This window comes from Muscardinus avellanarius (genome assembly GCF_963383645.1).
Source record: "Muscardinus avellanarius genome assembly, chromosome: 2".
NCBI lineage: Eukaryota > Metazoa > Chordata > Mammalia > Rodentia > Gliridae > Muscardinus > Muscardinus avellanarius.
Genome location: NC_137787.1, coordinates 119,472,634 through 119,494,052, shown reverse-complemented (window position 1 = coordinate 119,494,052; position 21,419 = coordinate 119,472,634). Strand labels below are relative to the sequence as shown.

At 40.9% G+C, this 21,419-nt stretch overlaps 1 protein-coding gene across 4 annotated transcripts in view; it reads right to left on the bottom strand.

Moving 5' to 3' along the window:
* Positions 1-21,419, bottom strand: part of ZMYM2 (zinc finger MYM-type containing 2) — a gene marked incomplete at both ends in the record, with an annotated part of 113,028 nt that overhangs the window by 11,531 nt on the left and 80,078 nt on the right. For all 4 annotated transcript variants that reach the window (XM_080690122.1, XM_080690121.1, XM_080690123.1 and 1 more), the window contains 8 exons: positions 4,022-4,173; positions 4,853-5,021; positions 8,507-8,601; positions 10,380-10,505; positions 13,332-13,500; positions 14,114-14,229; positions 14,721-14,850; positions 20,370-20,404. In XM_080690122.1, coding sequence (XP_080546248.1) covers positions 4,022-4,173; positions 4,853-5,021; positions 8,507-8,601; positions 10,380-10,505; positions 13,332-13,500; positions 14,114-14,229; positions 14,721-14,850; positions 20,370-20,404 — 992 coding nt within the window. The remainder of the gene's footprint in view (positions 1-4,021; positions 4,174-4,852; positions 5,022-8,506; positions 8,602-10,379; positions 10,506-13,331; positions 13,501-14,113; positions 14,230-14,720; positions 14,851-20,369; positions 20,405-21,419) is intronic.

The following is a 21,419-nucleotide window of genomic DNA, read 5'->3' as shown; positions in this document are numbered from 1 at the left end:
CCAAATATCCCCATTAACACACACACACACCACCCCACATAGACACACAAAAAAGGGGGCAGGGTAAGAAATCCTGATTCATGTAACAACATGGATGAACCCTAAGGACACTACACAGGGTAAAGGAAGCCAGTCACAAGAGGGCATATCCTGAACGGTTCTACCTATTCCAAGTTTGACAAAAGTCAAATTTAGAGACAGAAAGCAGAATAGCAACAGTCCGCACTAGCGAAGGACCTGCTGTTAATGGGTCAGAATTTCAGTTTTGCTAAGATGAAAAAAGTTTTTTTTAAAATAGATGGTAGGTGATGGCAATTAAGTGGACATATTTAATGCCACCCATGTATATTAGCACAGTAACAAAAACTGGTAGGAAAGAAACCTTTTAAAGCATTAATTCAAGCCAAGTGTGCTGGCTCACACTTGTAATCCTAGAGGATCGCACAGGTTCAAAGCCAGCCTCAGCTACTGAGTGAGGCTCTCAGCAACTTAGTGAGACCCTATTTCCAAATAAAATATAAAATAGGCCTGGGAGTATAGCCCGGAGGTAGAAAGCCTCTGGGTTTCATCCTCAGTACCACACACACACAAAAAAAAATCATAATCATAGTCATTCATTATAATGGTAATCCACTTAGCTCTCACATCAAATATTAGGAATAAAAAGTTTGATCACTCTATAGGCCTTAAAAAGATAATACAGGAATATTACCAACTTGTGCTAACAAATTTGACAATTCTGAGAAAATGCATACACTTCTTGGAAGATAGCATTGTCAAAGTGGCTCAAGAAGAAACAGGAAACCTAAATAGCCCTAGAATAAGAAGATTTAGTGATTTTGGATACTTCTCTTCCAAAAATCAACCAATCCCAGACCCATATGGCTTCACTAGTGAATCCTAGCAAACATTTCCAGAAGTAATACCAATTCTCACAAATTCTTTCACAAAACAGAAGAGTCTCAACTCATTTTATGAGGCCAGTATTGGATTATAATCCCTATGGCTATCAGTAAAACTATTTACAATATCTCCTCCAATCTAATCTGGCAATATATAGTATTATCCATTTTAATCTATCCTGGCAATATATAAAATACGTAATAGAGCCAGACATGATGGCACATACCTCTAACCCTAGTATTTAGGAAGCTGAGAAAGGAGGATTGCAGATTCCAGGATAGTCAACAACTAGTGAGACTCTCATCAACTCTGCTTCAAAACCAAATAAAATAGGGCTCGGGGGCAGTTGGAAGATAGAAAGCCTCTGGGTTCAATACCCAGTGCAACTAAAAAAAGTAAATAAAATGTCTGGATATGGTGATGTATGGTTGTACTCCCAGTACTTGGGAGGCTGAGACAGGAACCACTTAAGTGAGGCCCTCACAATTTAGTGAGCCCCTATTTCAAAATTAAAAAAAAAAAAAAAAAAAAGGAATATATAGGGCTGGGGGTGTAGCTCGTAGGTAGAATACTCCTGAGTTCAATCCCCAGAACCCCACACACATACAAAGTAAATAAAGCCGGGTGTGGTGGCGCACCCTTGTAATTCCCCCGCTTGGGAGGCAGAGACAGGAGGATCACGCAGGTTCGAAGCCAGCCTCTCTGGCTTAAGAGACCCCGAGTTTCCAAATAGGTCTGGGAGTGTAGCCTGGAGGTAGAAGGGTTCCATCCCCAGTACCACCAAATAAATAAATGAATAAATAAAGTAGTCAAAATAAATAAATTCAAAGATAGAATGCCCCTGAGCTCAATCCCTAGTACAAAAAAAAAAAGTTTGTTTCTAACAGAAGCCTTTTTGAAGTAAAACTAAAATTGTACATAAAAACCCACAATACATAAAGAAAGTATTCTTTCATTCCTGCTAAATCACTAACTTGGCAGAACCCTGGTGTTCTCCAGGAAGTTTTAAAGTAGAGTTGATCTAGACCAAAGAATTCTTCTTAAGATATAGGTTGTTAAAACAAATGAAACTGCCCCACAACTTTAAATCTCCCCCTCTCAGAACAGAGAACAGGTCTATTATATAAAAGTCATGACACTCATCCAGTTTAACAAGTTTTTGCCATGTGGACAACATATATAAGAAAGAGAAGACGACACAGTTCCTATTTCCTCTGAAAATATTTACATGGGGTCAGCAACTTCCTCTACACCCAGGCAGGGCACAGCATTTACAAATGCTCATCCTGATCATTTTTGTTACTGGGGATAAAAAGAAAGACCAGAGGAAATGCACATACAGGTCCATACCCCGCGTCAGAACCACCGGGGGGAGATGTTTTTTGGAATTTGTAATTTTTTAAATTTACATGTACACTACTATATAGTATTCCTTGAGTGATCTGAGCACTCTGCACTTAACTGGAAACATTAACAATTGTATAGTTAATGTCTTATGAATGAGGCCAGGTTTTGTGGTGCACACTTGGGGTTTGAAGACAGCTTCAGCTACTTAGTGAGGCCCTTTGTAAGTCAGTGAGACCCTGTTTCAAAATAAAGAATACAAAATAGGGCTAGGGGTATAGCTCAGAGGCAGAATGCCCCTGGGTTCCATCCCCGGTACCACACACACACACACACACACACACACACACACACACACACAAAGGAACACTAAGTATATTTATACTACAACAACTTCAACTTTCTTCAAGTCAGTTTTATTTTGTTTTATGGGGTGAGGGTGGGGGTGGGGGTGGAGGAGTGTGTATGCTCACACACTAGGAATTGAACCGCAGGACCTTTTACTTCCATCCTAAACCCCCAGCCCTTTAAAATTTTTTTTTTCTTCTTGCCGAACTAGTGATTGAATCCACACTCTACCTTCGAGCTACATGCTCAGCCCTATTTTTTATTCTTTATTTTGAAACTGGGTCTCACTAAATTGCAGAGGGCCTCACTAAGTAGCTGAGGCTAACTCCAAACCTGCGATTCTTGTGTCTCATCCTCTCAAATACTGAGATTACAAGCATGTGCCACCACGTTTGGCTCTTTTACGTTTTTTATTTTAATTATATAATTATTTTTTGCAATACTTGCGATTGGACCCAGAGGCATTCTATCTACAAGCTACACCTCTACCCCTATACTTTATTCTCTATTTTGAAACAGGGTCTCACTAGGTTGCAGGGGGCGCCTCACTAGTAGCTGAGGCTGGCCGAAGCCTACAATTCTCCTACCTCTGCCACCACAACTGGCTTCACTTTTTATTTTAAAACAGGAAGCAGGGTGTGGCGTGGTGGCACACACCTGTAATCCCAAGATGTGGGATGTTGAAACAGGAGGAGCACAGGTTCACAGCCAGCCTTGGCAACTAGGTAGGATCCTCAGTAACCTAGCCAGGTCGTGTTTCAAAATAAAAAAATAAAATAGGACTGAGGGGATAGGGTGTAGCTTAAAGGTAGGACACTTCTGGATTCAATCCCCAGTATCACACAACAAACAAAACAAAACAAACAAACAAAAAACCAGATAAGACAGTCTCAATAAATTACTGTGATCCTCTTTGTTTCAGCCTCCCAAGTATTGGGATTACAGGAGTGTGCCACCATGACTGGCTCAAGTCAGGTTTTATGTCACATGGGTTTTCATGATTCATTATAGAGCCTCTGGTTTTTCAGAAGTGATGAAGTTTTGGAATGGTAGATCTACATTACCATCAAAGCATGAAGCTTCAAGGTACATGTCAGTCTGTCAAAGAAGATTAAGAAAGGGCAAGATTGACAGTATTTCTCTCAGGTTGCTACTACAACCAAAAGAGATGATGGACTCTGAGTATAATACCTTAACGTCACAGACTACCTCCCATCAACCACACTGACATTATCTTATGCAAATGTCTATCCTGAAGTCAGGTAATTAAAATTATAAATTAAGACAATTACAGTTTTCTTAAGTAAACATCCTCAACTTATTTCAGTTCCTAACTCCTGGCACTACCCATTTTTCTCTCCAAGAACTGACCACAACACCTTTTCTTATGAATGTGCTATTAGAAAGCAGCCATCAAGTAACTGACCTCCTGTATCCCCAGGCAGAGGTAATAGATACTGTCAGGTGCATAATTCTCTCCATTTGGTCGGCGCACCTCATTGACAAAGTGGGCAAGCCCATAGTTAAGCTCAGCTGTGGTGTGAGAGAGCAGATCTTCTTTCAACTTTACTGATTTAGCTACGAAGAAATGAAATACAAATAATTATTATTAATTACGTCTGACTTGAGGGTAAAGACTTTCTGAAATTGATTTGTTCTTTAAAAGAACTTTAAATTAAAATAAAATACATTGTTGGAGCCGGGCGTGGTGCCACACTCTTGTAATCCCAGCATTCGCGAGGCTGAGACCGGAGGATCGCGGTTCGCGGACAGCCTCAGCTACTTAGAGAGGCCCTCTGCAACTCAGTGAGACCTGGTTTCAAAATAAAGAATAAAAAACAGGGCAAGGGGTGTAGCTCAGAGGTCGAATGCCCCTGGGTTCTATCCCCAGACCCGCCAAACAAACAAACAAACAAAAACTTGTTGGAATTGTTATAAGCTACAGCTACCTTTTTTTTTTTTTTTTTTTTTTCAGTACTAGGGATGGAACCCGGTGACATCCTACCTCCAAGCTACACCCCCTGCCCTATTTTTTATTCTTTATTTTGAAACAGGGTCTCACTGATTTGCAAAGGACCTCACTAAGTAGCTGAGGCTGTCCGCGAACCGCGATCCTCCTGTCTCAGCCTCCCAAATGCTGGGATTACAAGTGCGCGCCACCACGCCCAGCTACAGTGACATTTTTTAAAAAATTTAAGGTAGTAAAGTAATCTTGATTTTAAATAGGACTTAGGAAAAACAAAATAAAAAAACTTACGAGATTTTAGATCATCTAATACCAAAAGATCCTCATCCAGCTGCCTGGTCTTGACCCAGTGTTTCCACGCGTTCACCCCATACGTGTACTTGAAAGGGAAGCTGCATTCAGAATTGTCAGAACTGTCGTCATGAGACTGGTACCCTGACACAGCTTTTCTCTTAGCTCCCTATTAGAAAGTAAAATGCACTGTAAATTCCTTTTTAAGCCTATATTATTTCATGACTTTATGTAAGCCATCTCCAAACAAAGGCAAAATTTAAAAATAAATTTGCTTTAGAATTGACTGCTTTTCCCCTGAATCTGACATTGTTACCTATAATATTTCATTTTTGGTACTGGGGATTGAACCCAGATGCATTCTACTTCCAAGCCAGACCCCTAGCCCAATTTTTAATTTCTTATTTGGAAACAAGGTCTCACTAGGTTACTGAGAGCCTTGCAAAGTTGCCGAGGCTGGCTCTGAACTTGTGATCCTCCTATCTCAGCCTCCAAAGTGCTGGGATTACAACTGTGTGCCACCATGCCTGGTAATGTTTCTTGAAATGTAACTTCAGGAATGTCACAGTTCTACAGAAATCACTTTGTATAATAACATCTGAGTAAACGTGTTAATGAGAAAATAAATTAAATGTAAGGCAATTAATAAGCTAATAATCTAGAACACAAAGACTCTAAATATTACTGTAAGAGAGAAACTGAAGAATGTTTAAGAGTTCCACTTTCAAAGGAAATGCCCACTCAACCTTGTTTCACTTTTCCCTAGGCATTGCTGGAGATGAGCCGAGGGTCTGGCCCGCTTTCAAGAATGAGCGAGGCTAGGGCTCTGTCATGGAGCAAAACCCCCAACCCTCCTTTTTATTTAATTTAATTAATTAATTTATTTTTTGCAGTACTGGAGATGGAACCTTGGGGCATTCTACCTCTGAGCTACACCCTTATCCCTATTTTTATTCTTTATTTTGAAACAGAGTCTCACTAAGTTACAGAAGCTGAGTTGTCCACGAACCTGTGATCCTTCTGTTTCTGCCTCCCAAGTACTAGGACCACAAGCACGCGCCACCATGCTTGGCTTTCCTTTTCACTTTTTTTGGCGGGGAGAGGGATAGTACTGGGATTCCTGGAAACCCTTCTACCTCCAGGCTACACTCCCAGACCTATTTTTATTTTTATTTGGAAACAGGGTCTCTTAGGCCAGCACGGCTGACTTTGAACCTGTGCAATCCTTCTGTCTCCGTCTCCGCCTCTCAAGCGCGGGGATTACAAGCGTGCGCCACCACGCCCGGCTTTCCTTTTCACTTTTCTATTTGGCGGGGGAAAGGGGGGGGGGGAGTAGTAGTACTGGGGTTTCTGGAAACCCTTCTACTTCCGGGCTATACTCCCAAACCTATTATATATAGATATAGATATATTTTTTACTTGGAAACAGGGTCTCCTAAGCCAGCGAGGCTGCTTTGAACCTGTGCGATCCTCCTGTCTCCACCTCCCAAGCACCGGGATTACAAATCTGCACCACCACGCCCGGCTCCTTTTCACTTTTTGATGGCGGTGTTTGCAGTAGCCAAGTTTTTCACTTTTTTTTTTCCCTCGTGGTACTGGAGTTTCTGGAAGCCCGTCTACCTCCGGGCTACACTCCCAGACCTATTTTTTTTTTGGTATTTTTATTTGGAAACAGGGTCTCTTAAGCCAGCGTGGCTGGCTTCGAACCTGCGCGATCCTCCAGTCTCACCCTCCCAAGCGTGGGGATTACAAGCGTGCGCCACCACGCCCGGCTAGTTTTTCACTTTGATACAGCCCAATTTATCCATTTTCTCCCCTTTTATTTCGTCCTCGTGCTTTTAGTGTCTGGTATGACTTCCTCTGTATTTGCATGTTTCCGAGTCTACATATACTACATTGTGCCCCTCATCAATGCTAATTAATATCAAAAATAGTGGTAGCTGAGATGGGAGGATCCAGGTTTGTGGACAGCTTCAGCTACTTAGGCCCTTTGTAACTTCAGTGAGACACTGTTTTTTGTTTTTGTGTGTGTGTGTGTGTGGTGCTGGAGATAGAACCCAGGGGCTTTTCTACATCCGGGCTATACTCCTAGACCTATTTTATATTTTATTTGAAAATAGGGCCATATATTTTTTATTTTTTATTTTATTTGAAAATAGCAACTAAGTTGCTGAGAGCATAAGTAGCTGAGCCTGGCGGCTTTGAACTTGCATGATCCTCCTGTCCTAGCCTCCCAAGTGCTGGGATTACAAGCATGAGCCAGCACGCCCGGCTGAGACACTGTTTTAAAAAATAAAGAACAAAATATAGGTCCGGGAGTGTAGCTTGGAGGTAGAATGACCCTAGATTCCATCCCTAGTACTGCATTAAAAAAAAAAAAGTGGTGGGGCCGGGAGTGGTGGTGCATACTTGTAATCCCAGTACTTGGGAGGCTGAGATAGGATGACCACAGCCTCAGCTATTTATAGTGAGGCTCTCTGTAACTTAATGAGATACTGTTTCAAAATAAAAAATAAAAAGTAGGGCTGGAAGCCAGGCATGACGGTGCAAAGCATATAATCCCAGCACTTGGGAGGCTGAGATGAGATGATTTCAGGTTCAAAGTCATCTTCAGCAAGTAGGGAGCAACTTAGCAAGACCCTGTTTACAAATAAAAAAATAAAATAAGGCTGAGTATAGCCCAAGGTAGAAGGGCCCTGGGTTCTACTCCAAGTACTACCCAAGGGGGAAAAAAAAAAAAGACTAGAGGTATAGCTTGGAGGTAGAATGCACCTGGGTTCATTCCCCAGTACTACAATATCTAGTATCTAAGGGAGGATAAAAATGATAAAGAAAATAGTTCCCTAGAAAAAAGTCTCCATTGTTGTCAAAGAGCTAAATTTACATTTTTTAGTAACTGCTTTTTGTCATTCTTTGTTGTTATTGCTAATTTTTCCTTGAATAAAGCTTTTTTCTTTCTTTTTTTTTTTTTAAATTAAGGATTGAAAGCCGGGCATGGTGGCACACGCTTGTAATCCTTGCACTTGGGAGGCTGAGACAGGAGGATCACACGGTTTCGAAGCCAGCCTCAGCTACTTAGTGAGGCTCTCAGCAACTTAGTAAGACCCTGTTTCCAAATAAAATATAAAAAAAGGTCTGGGAGTGTAGCCCAGAGGTAGAAAGCCTCTGGGTTCCACCCCCAGTACCACCAATAAATAAATAAATAAATAAATAAATAAATAAATAAAATAATAAAATTAAGGATTGAATCCAGGGGCATTCTAGCTCTGAGCTACACTCCCCACCCCCAAGGGTATTTTATTTTTTATTTTGAAACAGGATCTCACTAAGCTGTTCAGGCTGGCTATGAACCTGTGATCCTCCTGTCTCAGCCTCTCAAGGTCTAGGATTATAAGCAGGCGCACCACCAGTCCTGACATGAGCTAAATTAAAAAAAAAACACTAAATGGCAAAAATATATTCACTCTTCTTCTATGATTAAACAACTAAATCTGAAACATATTACTTAGAAATAAATTCCCATTAGTTGTTTTCAACCTAGAAAACACTATCTTCCTCTATTCTGAAGCATATAAAATAAGCACTATATCTCCGGGGATACTGCTATATCACACAGATATTAAGTGAATGCAAGAAAATTATTAAAAACAGTACCTTTTTTTTTGATCGAGGTCTGGGCTGTTCCTCATACTCTTCTCCAAAAACAGGTGGTAATAAAAATTCATTTTCCATATCAAGCTCCTCAGCAGCTGACAAATCAGAAAGACTTTTATTACCAATGTAACAGTACAAGCCTCTGTTTCAGACACACCACTGACCACATGTTAGCAACATCCACACTTGAGGGAACCTGACCTGGGCTGAGGGGCAGGTGATCTGCTACACTAACATGATCATGGCTTCTGCTAAACACTCTTCAGACTCCCAAAAGAAGTAGGTATAACAAATATCAGTAAGAATCTTCATGGACTGGGCATGGTTGCGTACGCTTGTAATCCCAGCATTTGGGAGGCTGAGACAGGAGGATCTCAGTTCACAAACAGCTTCAGCTACTCAGTGAGAAACTTTGCAACTCAGTGAGACCCTCTTTCAAAACAAAGAATAAGCCAAGCATGGTGGTGCACATTTGAAATCCCAGCGCTTGGGAGGCTGAGACAGGAGGATCACACAGGTTCAAAGCCAGTCCCAGCTACTAAGTGAGGCTCTCGACAACTTAGGAGACCCTGTTTCCAAATAAAATATAAAATAGGTCTGGGAGTATAGCCCAGAGGTAAAAAAGACCCTGGGTTCCACCCCCAGTACAGCGAAAGGAAGGAAGGAAAGAAATAAAGAAATAGGGCTGAGGGTGTAGCTTAGAGGTAGAATGTCCCTGGGTTCCATCCCTAGTACCAAAAAAAAAAGCATCTTCATGTAAATAAATAACATCAGAAAAATTATCAGAACTTAAAATTTAATTATAAAATTTAAAAGGTTGGAGTACAAATCTGTATCCATCTATTAAACCGTTTCCTTCAAACAATGTTTTATATTCTGCTCAATGTGTCCATGAGCCATTTATAGATTAAGAAAATGTGCAGGGCGTGGTGGAGCACGCTTGTAATCCCAGCATTTGGGAGACTGAGACCGGAGGATCGTGGTTCGCAGACAAGCTCAGCTACTTAGTGAGGCATTCCGTAACTTAGTGAGACTCTGTTTCAAAATAAAGAATAAAAAATAGGGCTGGGGTAGAATGCCCCTGGGTTCCATCCCCAGTACTACAAAAAAAAAAAAAAAAAAAAAAAAATTGAACTTAAAATTTCCAAAAAGTCTTAAGAAAAATTCCATTGATATTAAAACAAAACAGCTGGGCATAGTGATATACACCTGTAATCATAGTACCTGGGAGGCTGAGGCTGGAGGATTCCAAGTTTGAGCACACCCTCAGCAAATTTAGCCAAGAACCTGTTTTTTTTTTTTTTGGTGTGTGTGTGTGTGTGTGTGTGTGTGTGTGTGTGTGTGTGTGTGTGTAGTACTGGGGATGAAACCCAGGAGCATTCTACCTTCTAGCTATACCCCTACCCCTATTTTTTTCTTTATTTTTATACAGGGAGCAAGACCCTGTTTTAAAATAAAAAGTGAAAAGCTGGACATGGTGGCACAGACCTGTAATCTCAGTAACTGGGAGGCTAACATAGAAGGATCACAGGTATGAGAAAAGCCTCAGCAAGTAGTGATACTCTCATCAACTTAGTGAGACCCTTGAAACATAATGCTCCCAAGTTTGGTCCCTGTACCACACACACACAAAAATAATAATAAAAAAAGTGGAAAGGACTAGAAGGGGTGTGGGTATAGCATAGAGGTAAAATGTCCTTGTGCAATCCCTAGTATCAAAAACAAAACAAAATAAACAACAACAAAAAAAAAACCAAAAAACCAAACCAAAAAAAAGAAAATATCATAGGCAATTATATGAACATTTAATGAACAATAGTCCTAATTGTTATGAGTTCATAATTTAATAATCATAAATTCATATACTGAGTACCTCTGGGAAAATCGATTTCAATATCCAAATCTGGTTCATATGGTACATCAGGCATGTTGGACTGTATCTCTGGGTCAGAATTCTTCATGAGATCTGAACCAATGATATCGGTTTCAATAATAACATCTGTAATCAATCCATAATTTAATTAGATATCAAAACAGAAACCCACAACACTTCTATACTTAAATCTGCCAAAATGAAAAGTCATTTAATTATAAGTACAAATGAAGAACACTTATATCACAAAAGGAAAAGGCACACAGCTACTTTAACATATAGACTAATCAAAATTTCACAATTAGAATTATATAATCATAAGCACATGAAAACTTTCAATCTTACAAATGCTGAGTGTCCCTCTTAATAGGTATGATTTGACAGTAAGGCAATTCTACTATGTACAGTGCCATCAGAAGTCTCCTCAGAAATAAACTAATGAGGGTAAGTAACTGCAATTTTCACTTTTCTTGAATATTGACCTAGGAGTCCCTATGGCACTCTACATGCTTCTTCATAACCAATCTCTAAGATTGTGATTAACAGCTCAATAATACCTCTATGTTGGAACCACAGTAAAAAGTGCCTTTCATCCAGATGGTCGAAGTAGACACATCACATACACTGAAAACAAGGGGTTTCCAAAACGATACTCCCCCTTTTGGTAAAGGACCCATGATGACACTTCTATTCCCTGTTCCATTTCTTTTTTAAAAAATAAGAACAGTTGGGCATGGTGGTAGCACTCTTGTAATCTCAGTACTTGGGAGGCTGAGACAGGAGGACCACAGGTTTCAGGACAGCCTCAGCAAGTAGTGAGACTCTTGTCAATCTAGCAAGACCATGTTTCAAAGTAAAAATAAAAGCCAAGCGTGTTTCCCCCAATGTTTTACACTCTGCTCAGTGTGCTCATAAGCCATTCATAGATTAAGAAAATAATAAAGGTAAGCATGGAGGCACACGGCTGTAATCCCAATATTTGGGAAGCTGAGACAGGAGAATCACAGTTTCAAGGACAGCCTCAACTACTTAGTGAGGCTCTCCACAACCTAGTGAGACCCTGTTTCAAAATAAAGAAGAAAAAAATAGGGCTGGGGTATAGCTCAGAATATAGAATGCCTCTGGGTTTTATCCCCAGCACTTCAAAAATAATAATAATAAAATAATAAATAAATAAATAAATAAATAAATAGGATCCGGGAGTGGTGGCACATGTTTGTAATCCCGGCATTTGGGAGGCTGAGACAGGAGGATCATGGTTTGTGGACAGCCTCAGCTACTTAGTGAAGTTCTCTGCAACTCAGTGAGACCCTTTTTCAAAATAAAAATAGGGCTGGGAGTGTATCTTGGAGATAGAATGCCCCTGGGTTCCATCCCCAATACTGAAAAATAAATAAATAACAGGGCTGTGGGTGTAGTTCAGAGGTAGAATGCCCCTGAATTCAATCCCTACTACTATAAAAATAAAATAAAGAATAAAATAGGGATGGAGGTATAGCTAAGAGGCAGAATGTCACTGGGTCAATCCCCAATACCACACACACACACACACACACACACACAAAATAAGACTGGAGGTATAGCTCAGAGGTAGAACCCCCCTGAATGCAATCGCTAGTACAAAAAAAAAAAAAAAAAAAAAGAAAACCCACTAGTAGCAACCTATTACATTAATTGCAACCTCTCAACACAGTGCTTCAAAAACACTACTATAATTATGAAACACATTCATACAACTGCCCTTTAGGGAAAAGGAGCTTAGGCAGCTCATGACTGAAATGGAATCTTAGGTTTCATCAAAGGGCTAAGATTAGAAATATTCTTTTCCTTTTTCTAGTACTGGGGACTAAACCTAGAGGTCTTCTATCTCAGAGCTCTACCCCTAACTCTATTTTATTTTTTATTTTCAATGGGCTCTTGCTACATTGCCAAGGCTGGCCTCTAGCCTGCAATCCTATAAAGTATTATACTGGACAGAATCATCCCCAACATACTCATACAGAGCCATGCTGCACCATGTGGTAAACAGTGCCTAACAGAGGCTGTGATAAATAATGGCTTCCATAACACAAACTACTTTATTAGTATAAGAAGTAAAATAAAATCTGGGATAACAATACTAAATAAGAGGCTGGATCATTTGCTAAGGCATACTGTAAGTCAGTTTTGTGTCTGTGCTACTCTATTGGAAAGAACAACCTTGCCGGGCGTGGTGGCGCACGCTTGTAATCCCCGCGCTTGGGAGGCGGAGACAGGAGGATCGCGCTGTTTTGGAGCCAGCCTCCCTGTTTCCAAATAAAAAAATATAAAATAGGTCTGGGAGTGTAGCCTGGAGGTAGAAGGGCTTCCAGAGCATGAGCCAAGCATAAAACATGCCAGTGGACCTAACTACTCAGGAGGTCTGAGATAGAAGGATCACTTGAGCCTGGGAGTTCAAGACCAGCCTTGGCAACATATCAAGACCCTACATCCCAAAATACATGGAAAAGTAAAACCCAGGAACATATATAAATTCCTGCTTTGGAGATCAGGCTTGGCAGAAGATGGCACCATGATAAATAAAATATATTCTTGGCCTCACCCGGTGATATATACCTGTAATCTCAGTCCTTGGAAGTCTGAGACAAGAGGATTACAGGTTTAAGGTCAGCCTCAGAAATGTAGTGGCCACAAAGTCAGCAAGGTAGCAAAACCCTATTTCCAAACAAAAAATTGTAAAAAGGGATGAGGGTATAGCTCAAAGGTAGAATTCCTCTGAGTTCAATCCTCAGAATGAATGAATGAATGAATGAATGAATGAACAAACAAACAAGTGAATGTATCCCCCATTCCCATATCAAGTTGAAGTACAGTAATGTGCCTGGAAAGTACTATGATAATTATAATACTTCTTTAAAAATAAACAGAACCAATGCCACACTTATCAACAAAGCATGACATTGCGCAGCTCACTGTTGATGCTGGATGGCTCTAATTTCTCCTCCTCAGGAGTCATCTCTGTCATTGTGAGCAACTCTGTATCAAGAGGATCTGAGGAAACTTTGCTTTTTAGCTCCTCAATGGCTGCAGGGATCTTCTCACTGCTTTCCAATGGAGCAGGTAGAAAAACAGGGACGGGTACCTGGTTAACCAAAGCACTAGTGTTAGGCTTACCACACATTCAAAGGTATTTTTCTAAACTAAAACCTACTGACACATGATCTACTTATAACAACAGACCATGAAAAGAACACACAAGAGCCATGGAAAGAACACACATGAAAACTAAGAAGTCACCTGTGCCAAGGGAAACTCAGAATAGAAATGTCTAAAAATTAAGAGGAAGTCATTGTTAAGGTATTCTGGCCCCTAGGGCCTACAGTAGCCAAGTTCCAACACAGTGCTCCAAATATTACATGTGACGGGATGAGATGCAATGTAATTTTATATGGATATCGGTTTCAGTTCTGAACTTTTATGACTTCAGAAATACTTCTTTTCAAAAAGGGGCCCATATAGAAAAGAAAACAAGTCCAGTGCAGATGCACACATTTGCTCAACATCTCTCTCAAGGATTAATGTACACCCGACTCAGCACAGAGCAAGGTCACACCAGCAGAGATCCTACCACACAGAACTGCTGCAGAGGCAGAAATGGTAAATACCTGCTTTGATAAGCTCTAGGGGCAACAACACTGTTTCCCATCTGTGCAAAATTAATCTCAAAATAAAAAAGAGCTTAAATTGTGACTTACGGGAACGGGGACTGTGGTGGGAACAGGAATATTCTGACTGTACATGTGCATAGGTACTGGAATATACACAGGCACTGGGATAGGCACTGGAACATATTCTGTCTTCCAATTATCATCTAAAAACAACACAGATGGGTAAGAAGCAATGTTATAAGCTAGCACTTTCATACAGCTACTCAATGCTAAAATAACTTGAGAAAGAAAAACTTAGAACTACCTCATTACCTACTTAAGAAAAACTCCTAGTTTTTATAAGAACATAAATAGAATAGGCTTATTTTGTTAAGAGTGAAAATATCCTTTATAAATGTAATATAGTTCTAGACACCATACCAGAATGCACTCAACCTACTTCAAAGGTTTACTAAACAATTAGATACAACTACCACTGTAAATTTGATGGAAACACATATTTGGATTATTTCATCTCTTTCAGAGAAGCAGAACAAAGGAACAATGCAATGCTGGTAGGTCACAGTTCCAAATAAAAGAAATTTTTATTAAGGTGGTTTTTCACTTTGGATGTTATTTGTATCAGACACTAATTAGCCAAAAGAGATTAGGCATTGTGTGTAAGAAGTACATAAATTGGAATTTCTTATATTACCTGTCTGGCAAGCCTTGGTCTGCATGTGAGGCTTACAGTAAGTAGCTTTTGTCATTGTTAGAGGTTTGCAGAGGACTGCTTTGTTCTTCATCTCCTTGTTGGGTGTTGGGGATGGGGGTGGTGCTGAGCCCTGGAAAAAAGCATAGAGAAACAGTGCCAATGACTACCTGGCTGCTAGTCCTAAGAGGGAAAACAGAGCAGTGGGCCAGTGCAAGCAGTCATGCTACACTCACTCTGCTGGCCACAGTCCTCATCAGGAGCACAGGGGAGCCTACCAAGACCAGGCCACGCAGGAGGGAACATTCCCTGTACAGGCCACCACACCTTCAGGACACAAGGCTCACTCACTGTGGCATTACCTTTATTGCAAACAAAACCCCAGATAAGTCTGAAAGAAGCCAAAGATCTTCCCATAAAGAACTAAAGGTAAAGTGCTCTTCATTAAGACCTCTAAGAAAGTGAAGAATATGTACAGAAGTCAACAAAGGCCATCATGGTTACAGAGGTAGCAATGTGCTACCAAGTGGCCTGAATGCTGAATGGGTGTCTGTGGACCAGTGCTGCAAGGAAGAGCACAGCAGTCCCCTGGGCTTGACAGTGTCATCAAGCCCTCAGTACGTAGGTTTGTTGAAAGACACTTTAATACTTCTTACAAATTATCATATGCAGTCTCCAACATATACTACTTCAGTTACGTTTTGTGTAATATACGTTATTGAACATCCACCCTGGCTCATTTACACAGTAAATATTCTATTCCACAAACACACACACATATGCGTGCGCGCATTCTACATAGCACTCACACAGCATATACAAACTGTACACTAAACACCATACTATCAATACAAACTGCATACTCAATGATAGTGCAAATGAAAACCTGAACAAATGTATAAGGCACGACTAAGCTTTTTTTTTTTTCTTTTTTTGGTGGTACTAGGGGTGGAACCCAGAGGCTTTCTACCTCCGGGCTATACTCCCAGACCTTTTTTATATTTTATTTGGAAACAGGGTCTCACTAAGTTGCTGAGAGCCTCACTAAGTAGGTGAGGCTGGCTTCGAACCCATGTGATCCTCCTGTCTCAGCCTCCCAAGCGCGGGGATTACAAGCATGCGCCACCACGCCCGGCAAGACTAAGCTTTTTAAATTTGTTAACATGAACTGTGAGGATGGGTGGAGCAGCAGCATGGTGTCCCATGAAGACAAGAGAGTGAGGCCAATGGAAGCAGGTCTAGTTGCTGGGTTGACAGTCAGTCTCCCTTGCAAACTTGTCTGCTTTGCTTATCTGCCCCCATGCTGCTAAGTGTCTTACTATAACACACTTACACAGCATTGCTTAAATTTTAGAGTGTACTCAAATATGAAGCCACATCTTTCCACATTGTTGACAGCCTCTACTAAAATAGAAATCTATGCCAAAGCCCTTTGCCTTCATGTTGCCACATGCAATACACATATTTGTAATACTGTTCTTTATATTTTCTGTAGCTTCTTCAAAGCCTTTGAAACTTTCAATCTGGGCAACCATGTTGCTCATTTGTCTGCTGTCATCCATTCCAAGCTGTGTTGACAGATCAGTAAGCTGCTACAGGAAACGAGCACCTGCTGTCCAACCTGCAGTCTCCCTGTGGCCTCTGAGAGCCTCACCAGCTCCCTTGATGGAGGATGGATGAGAAACAGTGACTCCACAGGCATGAAAATAATGCCTAGGCCATGAAGGATGTTTTAAATTCTCCACAGAGGCGGACTGAGACATTATCTGACAATAAAGCTTTGAAGGCAAAATTTCCACCCTGGAGAGAGTGTTCAACTTCTAGGGTCAAGCAGCTGTGGAGCCAATTCCAGGATACTGCAGACACTTCCCATGTCCTTTTGTCCATCTTAAATGGAATGATGTACAGCTCCAGGTTTTAAGTCTCATGTGTTTGTATTCCATAGATCATGAGGGGTTTGCACTTAAGTGTTTCTTGGCATTGGTACACAACAGCAAGGTCGCACAAATTGCATGACTTAAAGCCAGGTTCTTTGGAGACTATGTGCACATTTGTTTGCAAACAACCTTATTAAAAAAAAAAAAAAAGCCGGTCCCATGAGTATTGAAAACTAATTCTTCCATATAATCCATTTCCTGTATGACACTTAGCAGATTTTCTCCCCAAGAGTATCCTGATCTAAGCCCACCAAACCCGTGCATCTAACTTTTCATCAGCATATGGCTTAAAGCACAAATGCCAGTCAGCAAGCAACTGAGAAGGGTTTAATATTTTTCTGATCCAGGTTAACATGCTATCTGTTGAAAGCCTGACAATGCTGATTGCTATGCTTTTGTTAAGTGGGTCATAATATTATGAATCCACACTTAGAGCCTACTTCAGTTCCTGGAGTGGCCTTGCGTACAGAAATGGCAATTTTCCTCATCCTTTCTTGAATTATATTGTTGATTCACTGATAACCAAACTCACACCAACAATATTCCAACTCATGCCAGAATGACACTTATCTAAGATACAGATCTGCTCCCTTAGGCAAAGCATGGCTTTCTGGTACTCAGAGACACTACAGGGCTCTTTGCCACCACATCTGTGGCCTTTGTCAACAGCAAAATCACCAGTAAAAAGCACAAAAATGCAAGAAGCACAACACTAGCTGAATCGTGACAAGAACACCTGTTCACAGTATGAATTAAAACGAAAAAGCAAGTACTGCCTTCATCTACTTCAATTGGGAATACACGCAGCAACTGACTCAAAACTGCTACCACTCTGCACATGTGCAACTGTCTCAAAACCTACTCTCTACCAGGTGCTGGGTAACTATAGTCTAACCTGGAAAACACTCCATATCCCCATGTAACAACAAAGAACCCTAAAGCCTCAGACGTACTGGGACTGACAATGGTGGTCTCCTGCATTCTGCAAATGCTACTTTGAATCCATTAAGGAAGCCTCTTGGTGAAACCTACACTTGACTCCAACCTTTCTTTTTCTTTTCTGAGGTACTGGGGATGGAACACAGAGGCATTCTATCTCTGAGCTACAGCCACAACCCTATTTTTTATTCTTTATTTTGAAACAAGGTCTCACTAAGTTGCAGAAAGCCTAAGTAGCTGAGGTGTCCACAAACCGTGATCCTCCTGTCTCCGCCTCCCAAATGCTGGGATTACAAGCGTGCGCCACCACGCCCAGCTGACTCTAGCCTTTCTGTTTTAGAATGTGTTTACTTTTCACATACACACACCAAATATTGACCTAAACTAATAAAAATTATACTGACAAAAAGATACCACGTACTGAGCATCTGCCAGGAATGAGGGAAAAAAAAAAATCTTACTTTCTCCTCTGAACAGAAGAGAAAGGGCATGTCTTCATTACCATTTCACAGATGGGGGAGCTGGGCTTGAAGTTGCAGATGCTGGCAAGGGCCAGAGCTTTAGTGCTAGAACTGGAACTTCAACCCATTCACCTGATGCCAAAGCCCATGATCTCAACTGCGTGTTACTAACACATGGATTGCTTCTAGAAGGTCTGCAATGATAGGTTTTATTCTATGAAACAAAACTGAGGTGGACCATTTTCACCTGATTTTACATATAAGAAAACACAAAGACTTGCCCAAATTATCTGGCTAAGCTCTTATTGTTTGAAGTAAACAGGAAGGTAGTTAAAAGCTTCTGAAAGCCTACCAAGAAAACATGCAGGAAGATACTACAAGGTAAAGGCGATAGCCACACAGGATGGGTCCTCTACAATTCTACCATATGATGTGACATGAGTATGACACATCACATTTCTGAACTCAAAGAGGAGGAGAAGAGTATCTAACACTAAGTGGGAAGGAGTTTCTGAAGCCACAGTCAAAATGTCACACCTCTGAGATGAGGCTGAGGTGTTGCCTTGTGGGCTCCACAATGATAGCAAATGCGAAGCTGGCACACACACACCTGTCATCCCAGTTCTTAGGAAGTTGAGGCAGGATGATGGCCAGCTGAGGCCAGCTTTAGCAATTTAGTAAGACCCCAAGTCAAAATAAAAGATAATGGCCAGGCGTGATGGCACCCGTACTTGGGTGACTGAGAAAGGAGAACTGCAGGTTCAAAGCTAGCCTTAGCAAATAGTGAGATTCTCATCAACCTAGTGAAACTTTGTTTCAAAAATAAAAATAAAAATAAAAATAAAAATAAAATAGGGCTAGAGAAACTAGGCGCCTGGTGGCCCACGCTTGTAATTACAGCATTTGGGAGGTTGAGATAGGAAGATCGCGGTTCGAGGACAGCATCAGCTACTTAGTGAGGCCCTTTGCAACTCAGTGTGACCATGTTTCAAAATAAAGAATAGAGGGGAATGGTGAGTTGGCCCGGGCCACCCTCCCCCCTCATGCCATTTTGGCATGGGGCTGTAACTATTTTCTGTATTTCTATCTTTCTAATAAACTTCTTTAAATCTTCAGCAAGAAAGAAAGAAAGAAAGAAAGAAAGAAAGAAAGAAAGAAAGAAAGAAAGAATAGAAAATAGGGCTGGGGGTGGAGCTCAGAGGTATAATACCCCGGGTTCCATCCCCAGTACAAAAAAAAATAAAAAATAAAAAATAAAGCTCAGAAGTAGAATGCTGCTGGGTCCAATCTCCAATACCAAAAAGGAAGAAACAAAGGAAGGAAGGAAGGAAGGAAGAAAAGGGGCTGAGATTTGAAAAGGGAGATGGCACATGTCTGAAATCCCAGTTCTCAGAAAGCCAAGACAGGGGGATCTGAGATTAGAGGAAAACCTTAACAACTTAGCAAGACTCTCAGCAATGTCCTGAGTCCTATTTTAAAACAAAAAATAAAAAAAGGATTGGGGTAAATCTCAAAGGTAGAATGCTCCTTGGTTCAATTCCCAGGATCACCCTCCCCCCAAAAAAACCCTCATATTCTAGCCCTCAACATAGATCTCTGGCTTCTCTATTTCATAAAATAAACTGGCCTACTCAATCCTTTCAGCCTTACCTCCCAATATTCCAAAGACCCCATTCAAGCTTGACCTCAACTGTCAGTGCAGCTAAATGTGCATATGAAGTATACATTCAAAGTCCTACTCTCCACGCTCATCCACAGGACCTAACTCAGCTGTTAACACCATCAGGCTCTCCATGCTCTTCAGAAACACAGTATATAATTTCAAACATACCACAGCTGCTGTCAAAGATGCATCGATTATGGGAATTTCAACTCAAATACCATTTAAAATAAATATTTAAACACTGACTGTAAGGGCTATAATTAATTTAAAAGTTATTTTCCTTCGCATGTATAAAAGTCCCTGATATTAATATTTCAGCTTAAGTTTTAACTGGTTGAAGAAAGTTAAAAAAAAGTTATCATTTTAGCCGGGCGTAGTGGCGCACGCTTGTAATCCCCGCGCTTCGGAGGCAGAGACAGGAGGATCGCGCTGGTTCGAAGCCAGCTGCTCGCGCTGGCTTAGGAGACCCTGTTTCCAAATAAAAATGTAAAAATAGGTCTGGGAGTGTAGCCCGGAGGTAGAAGGGCTTCCAGGAACCCCAGTACCACAAAAAAAAAAAAAAAAAAAGTTATCATTTTAATTAGATCGCCTTGGCTGTTTTTACTCCATATCATAAAACCACAACACAGTGCTCTATTGAAGCAATACTTACAGTCATTTTGGTTCGGGAAGTTTGACAGCCCTGATCTAAAAAAAAAGAAAAAAAAAATCAGATAAATACACTTTCTTGAAAATTATCGAAATCCCTTTTATCATTAAATCACCCCGCCTTTTTTACTAAAGAAAATATTTTCTTTTTTTTTTTGGTGGGTCTGGGGATGGAACCCTGGGACATCTGACCTCCAAGCTATATCCCCTGCCTTATTTGTTTGTTTGTTTATTTATTTATTTTGGTGGTACTGGGGTTACTGGAAACCTTTCTACATCTGGGCTACACTCCCAGACCTATTTTATACTTTTTTTAAAATTTGGAAACAGGGTCTCTTAAACCATCGTGGCTAGCTTCGAACCTGTGTGATCCTCCTGTCTCCACCTCCCAAGCGCGGGGATTACAAGCGTGCGCCACCACGCTCGGCCTTTATTCTTTATTTTGAAACAGGGTCTCACTAAATTGCGAGTGCCTCACTTAGTAGCTGAGGCTGTCCACATGATCCTCCGGTCTCAGCCTCCAAAAGGCTGGAATTACAAGTGTGTGCCACCATGCCCAGCTTAAAGAAAATATTTTCAACTGTTTTAAGAAAAACATCTAAACCAGGCATAGTGGTGCACACTTGTAATCACAGTATTAAGGAGGCCAAGAAAGGAGGATTACAGGCTTAAGAAAAGCCTCAGCAACATATTTCAAAGTAAAAATGGCTGGGAGCATAGCTTGGAGGTAAAATGCCCCTGCATGGGTGAAGAGTGGAGAGGGAGGGAAAGAAAGGGAAAAAAGGAAGAAAGAAAAATAAATCAGCTAGTGGCACAAGCTTGTGGCCCCAGGACTTGGGAGGATACGACAGGAGTATCACAATTTCAAAGCCATCCTCAGCAAATTTAGGGTGAGGCTGAAAGCAATTTAGTGAAATCTTGTTTTCAAATAAAATTAAAAAGGGGTCTTGGGGTATAGCTAAGCGGTAGAATGCCCCTTTTCAATCCCCAGGACGGGGGTGGGGGGGTGGGGGGGGAGGAGGAGGAAGGAGGAGGGGGAAGAAGAGGAGGGGGA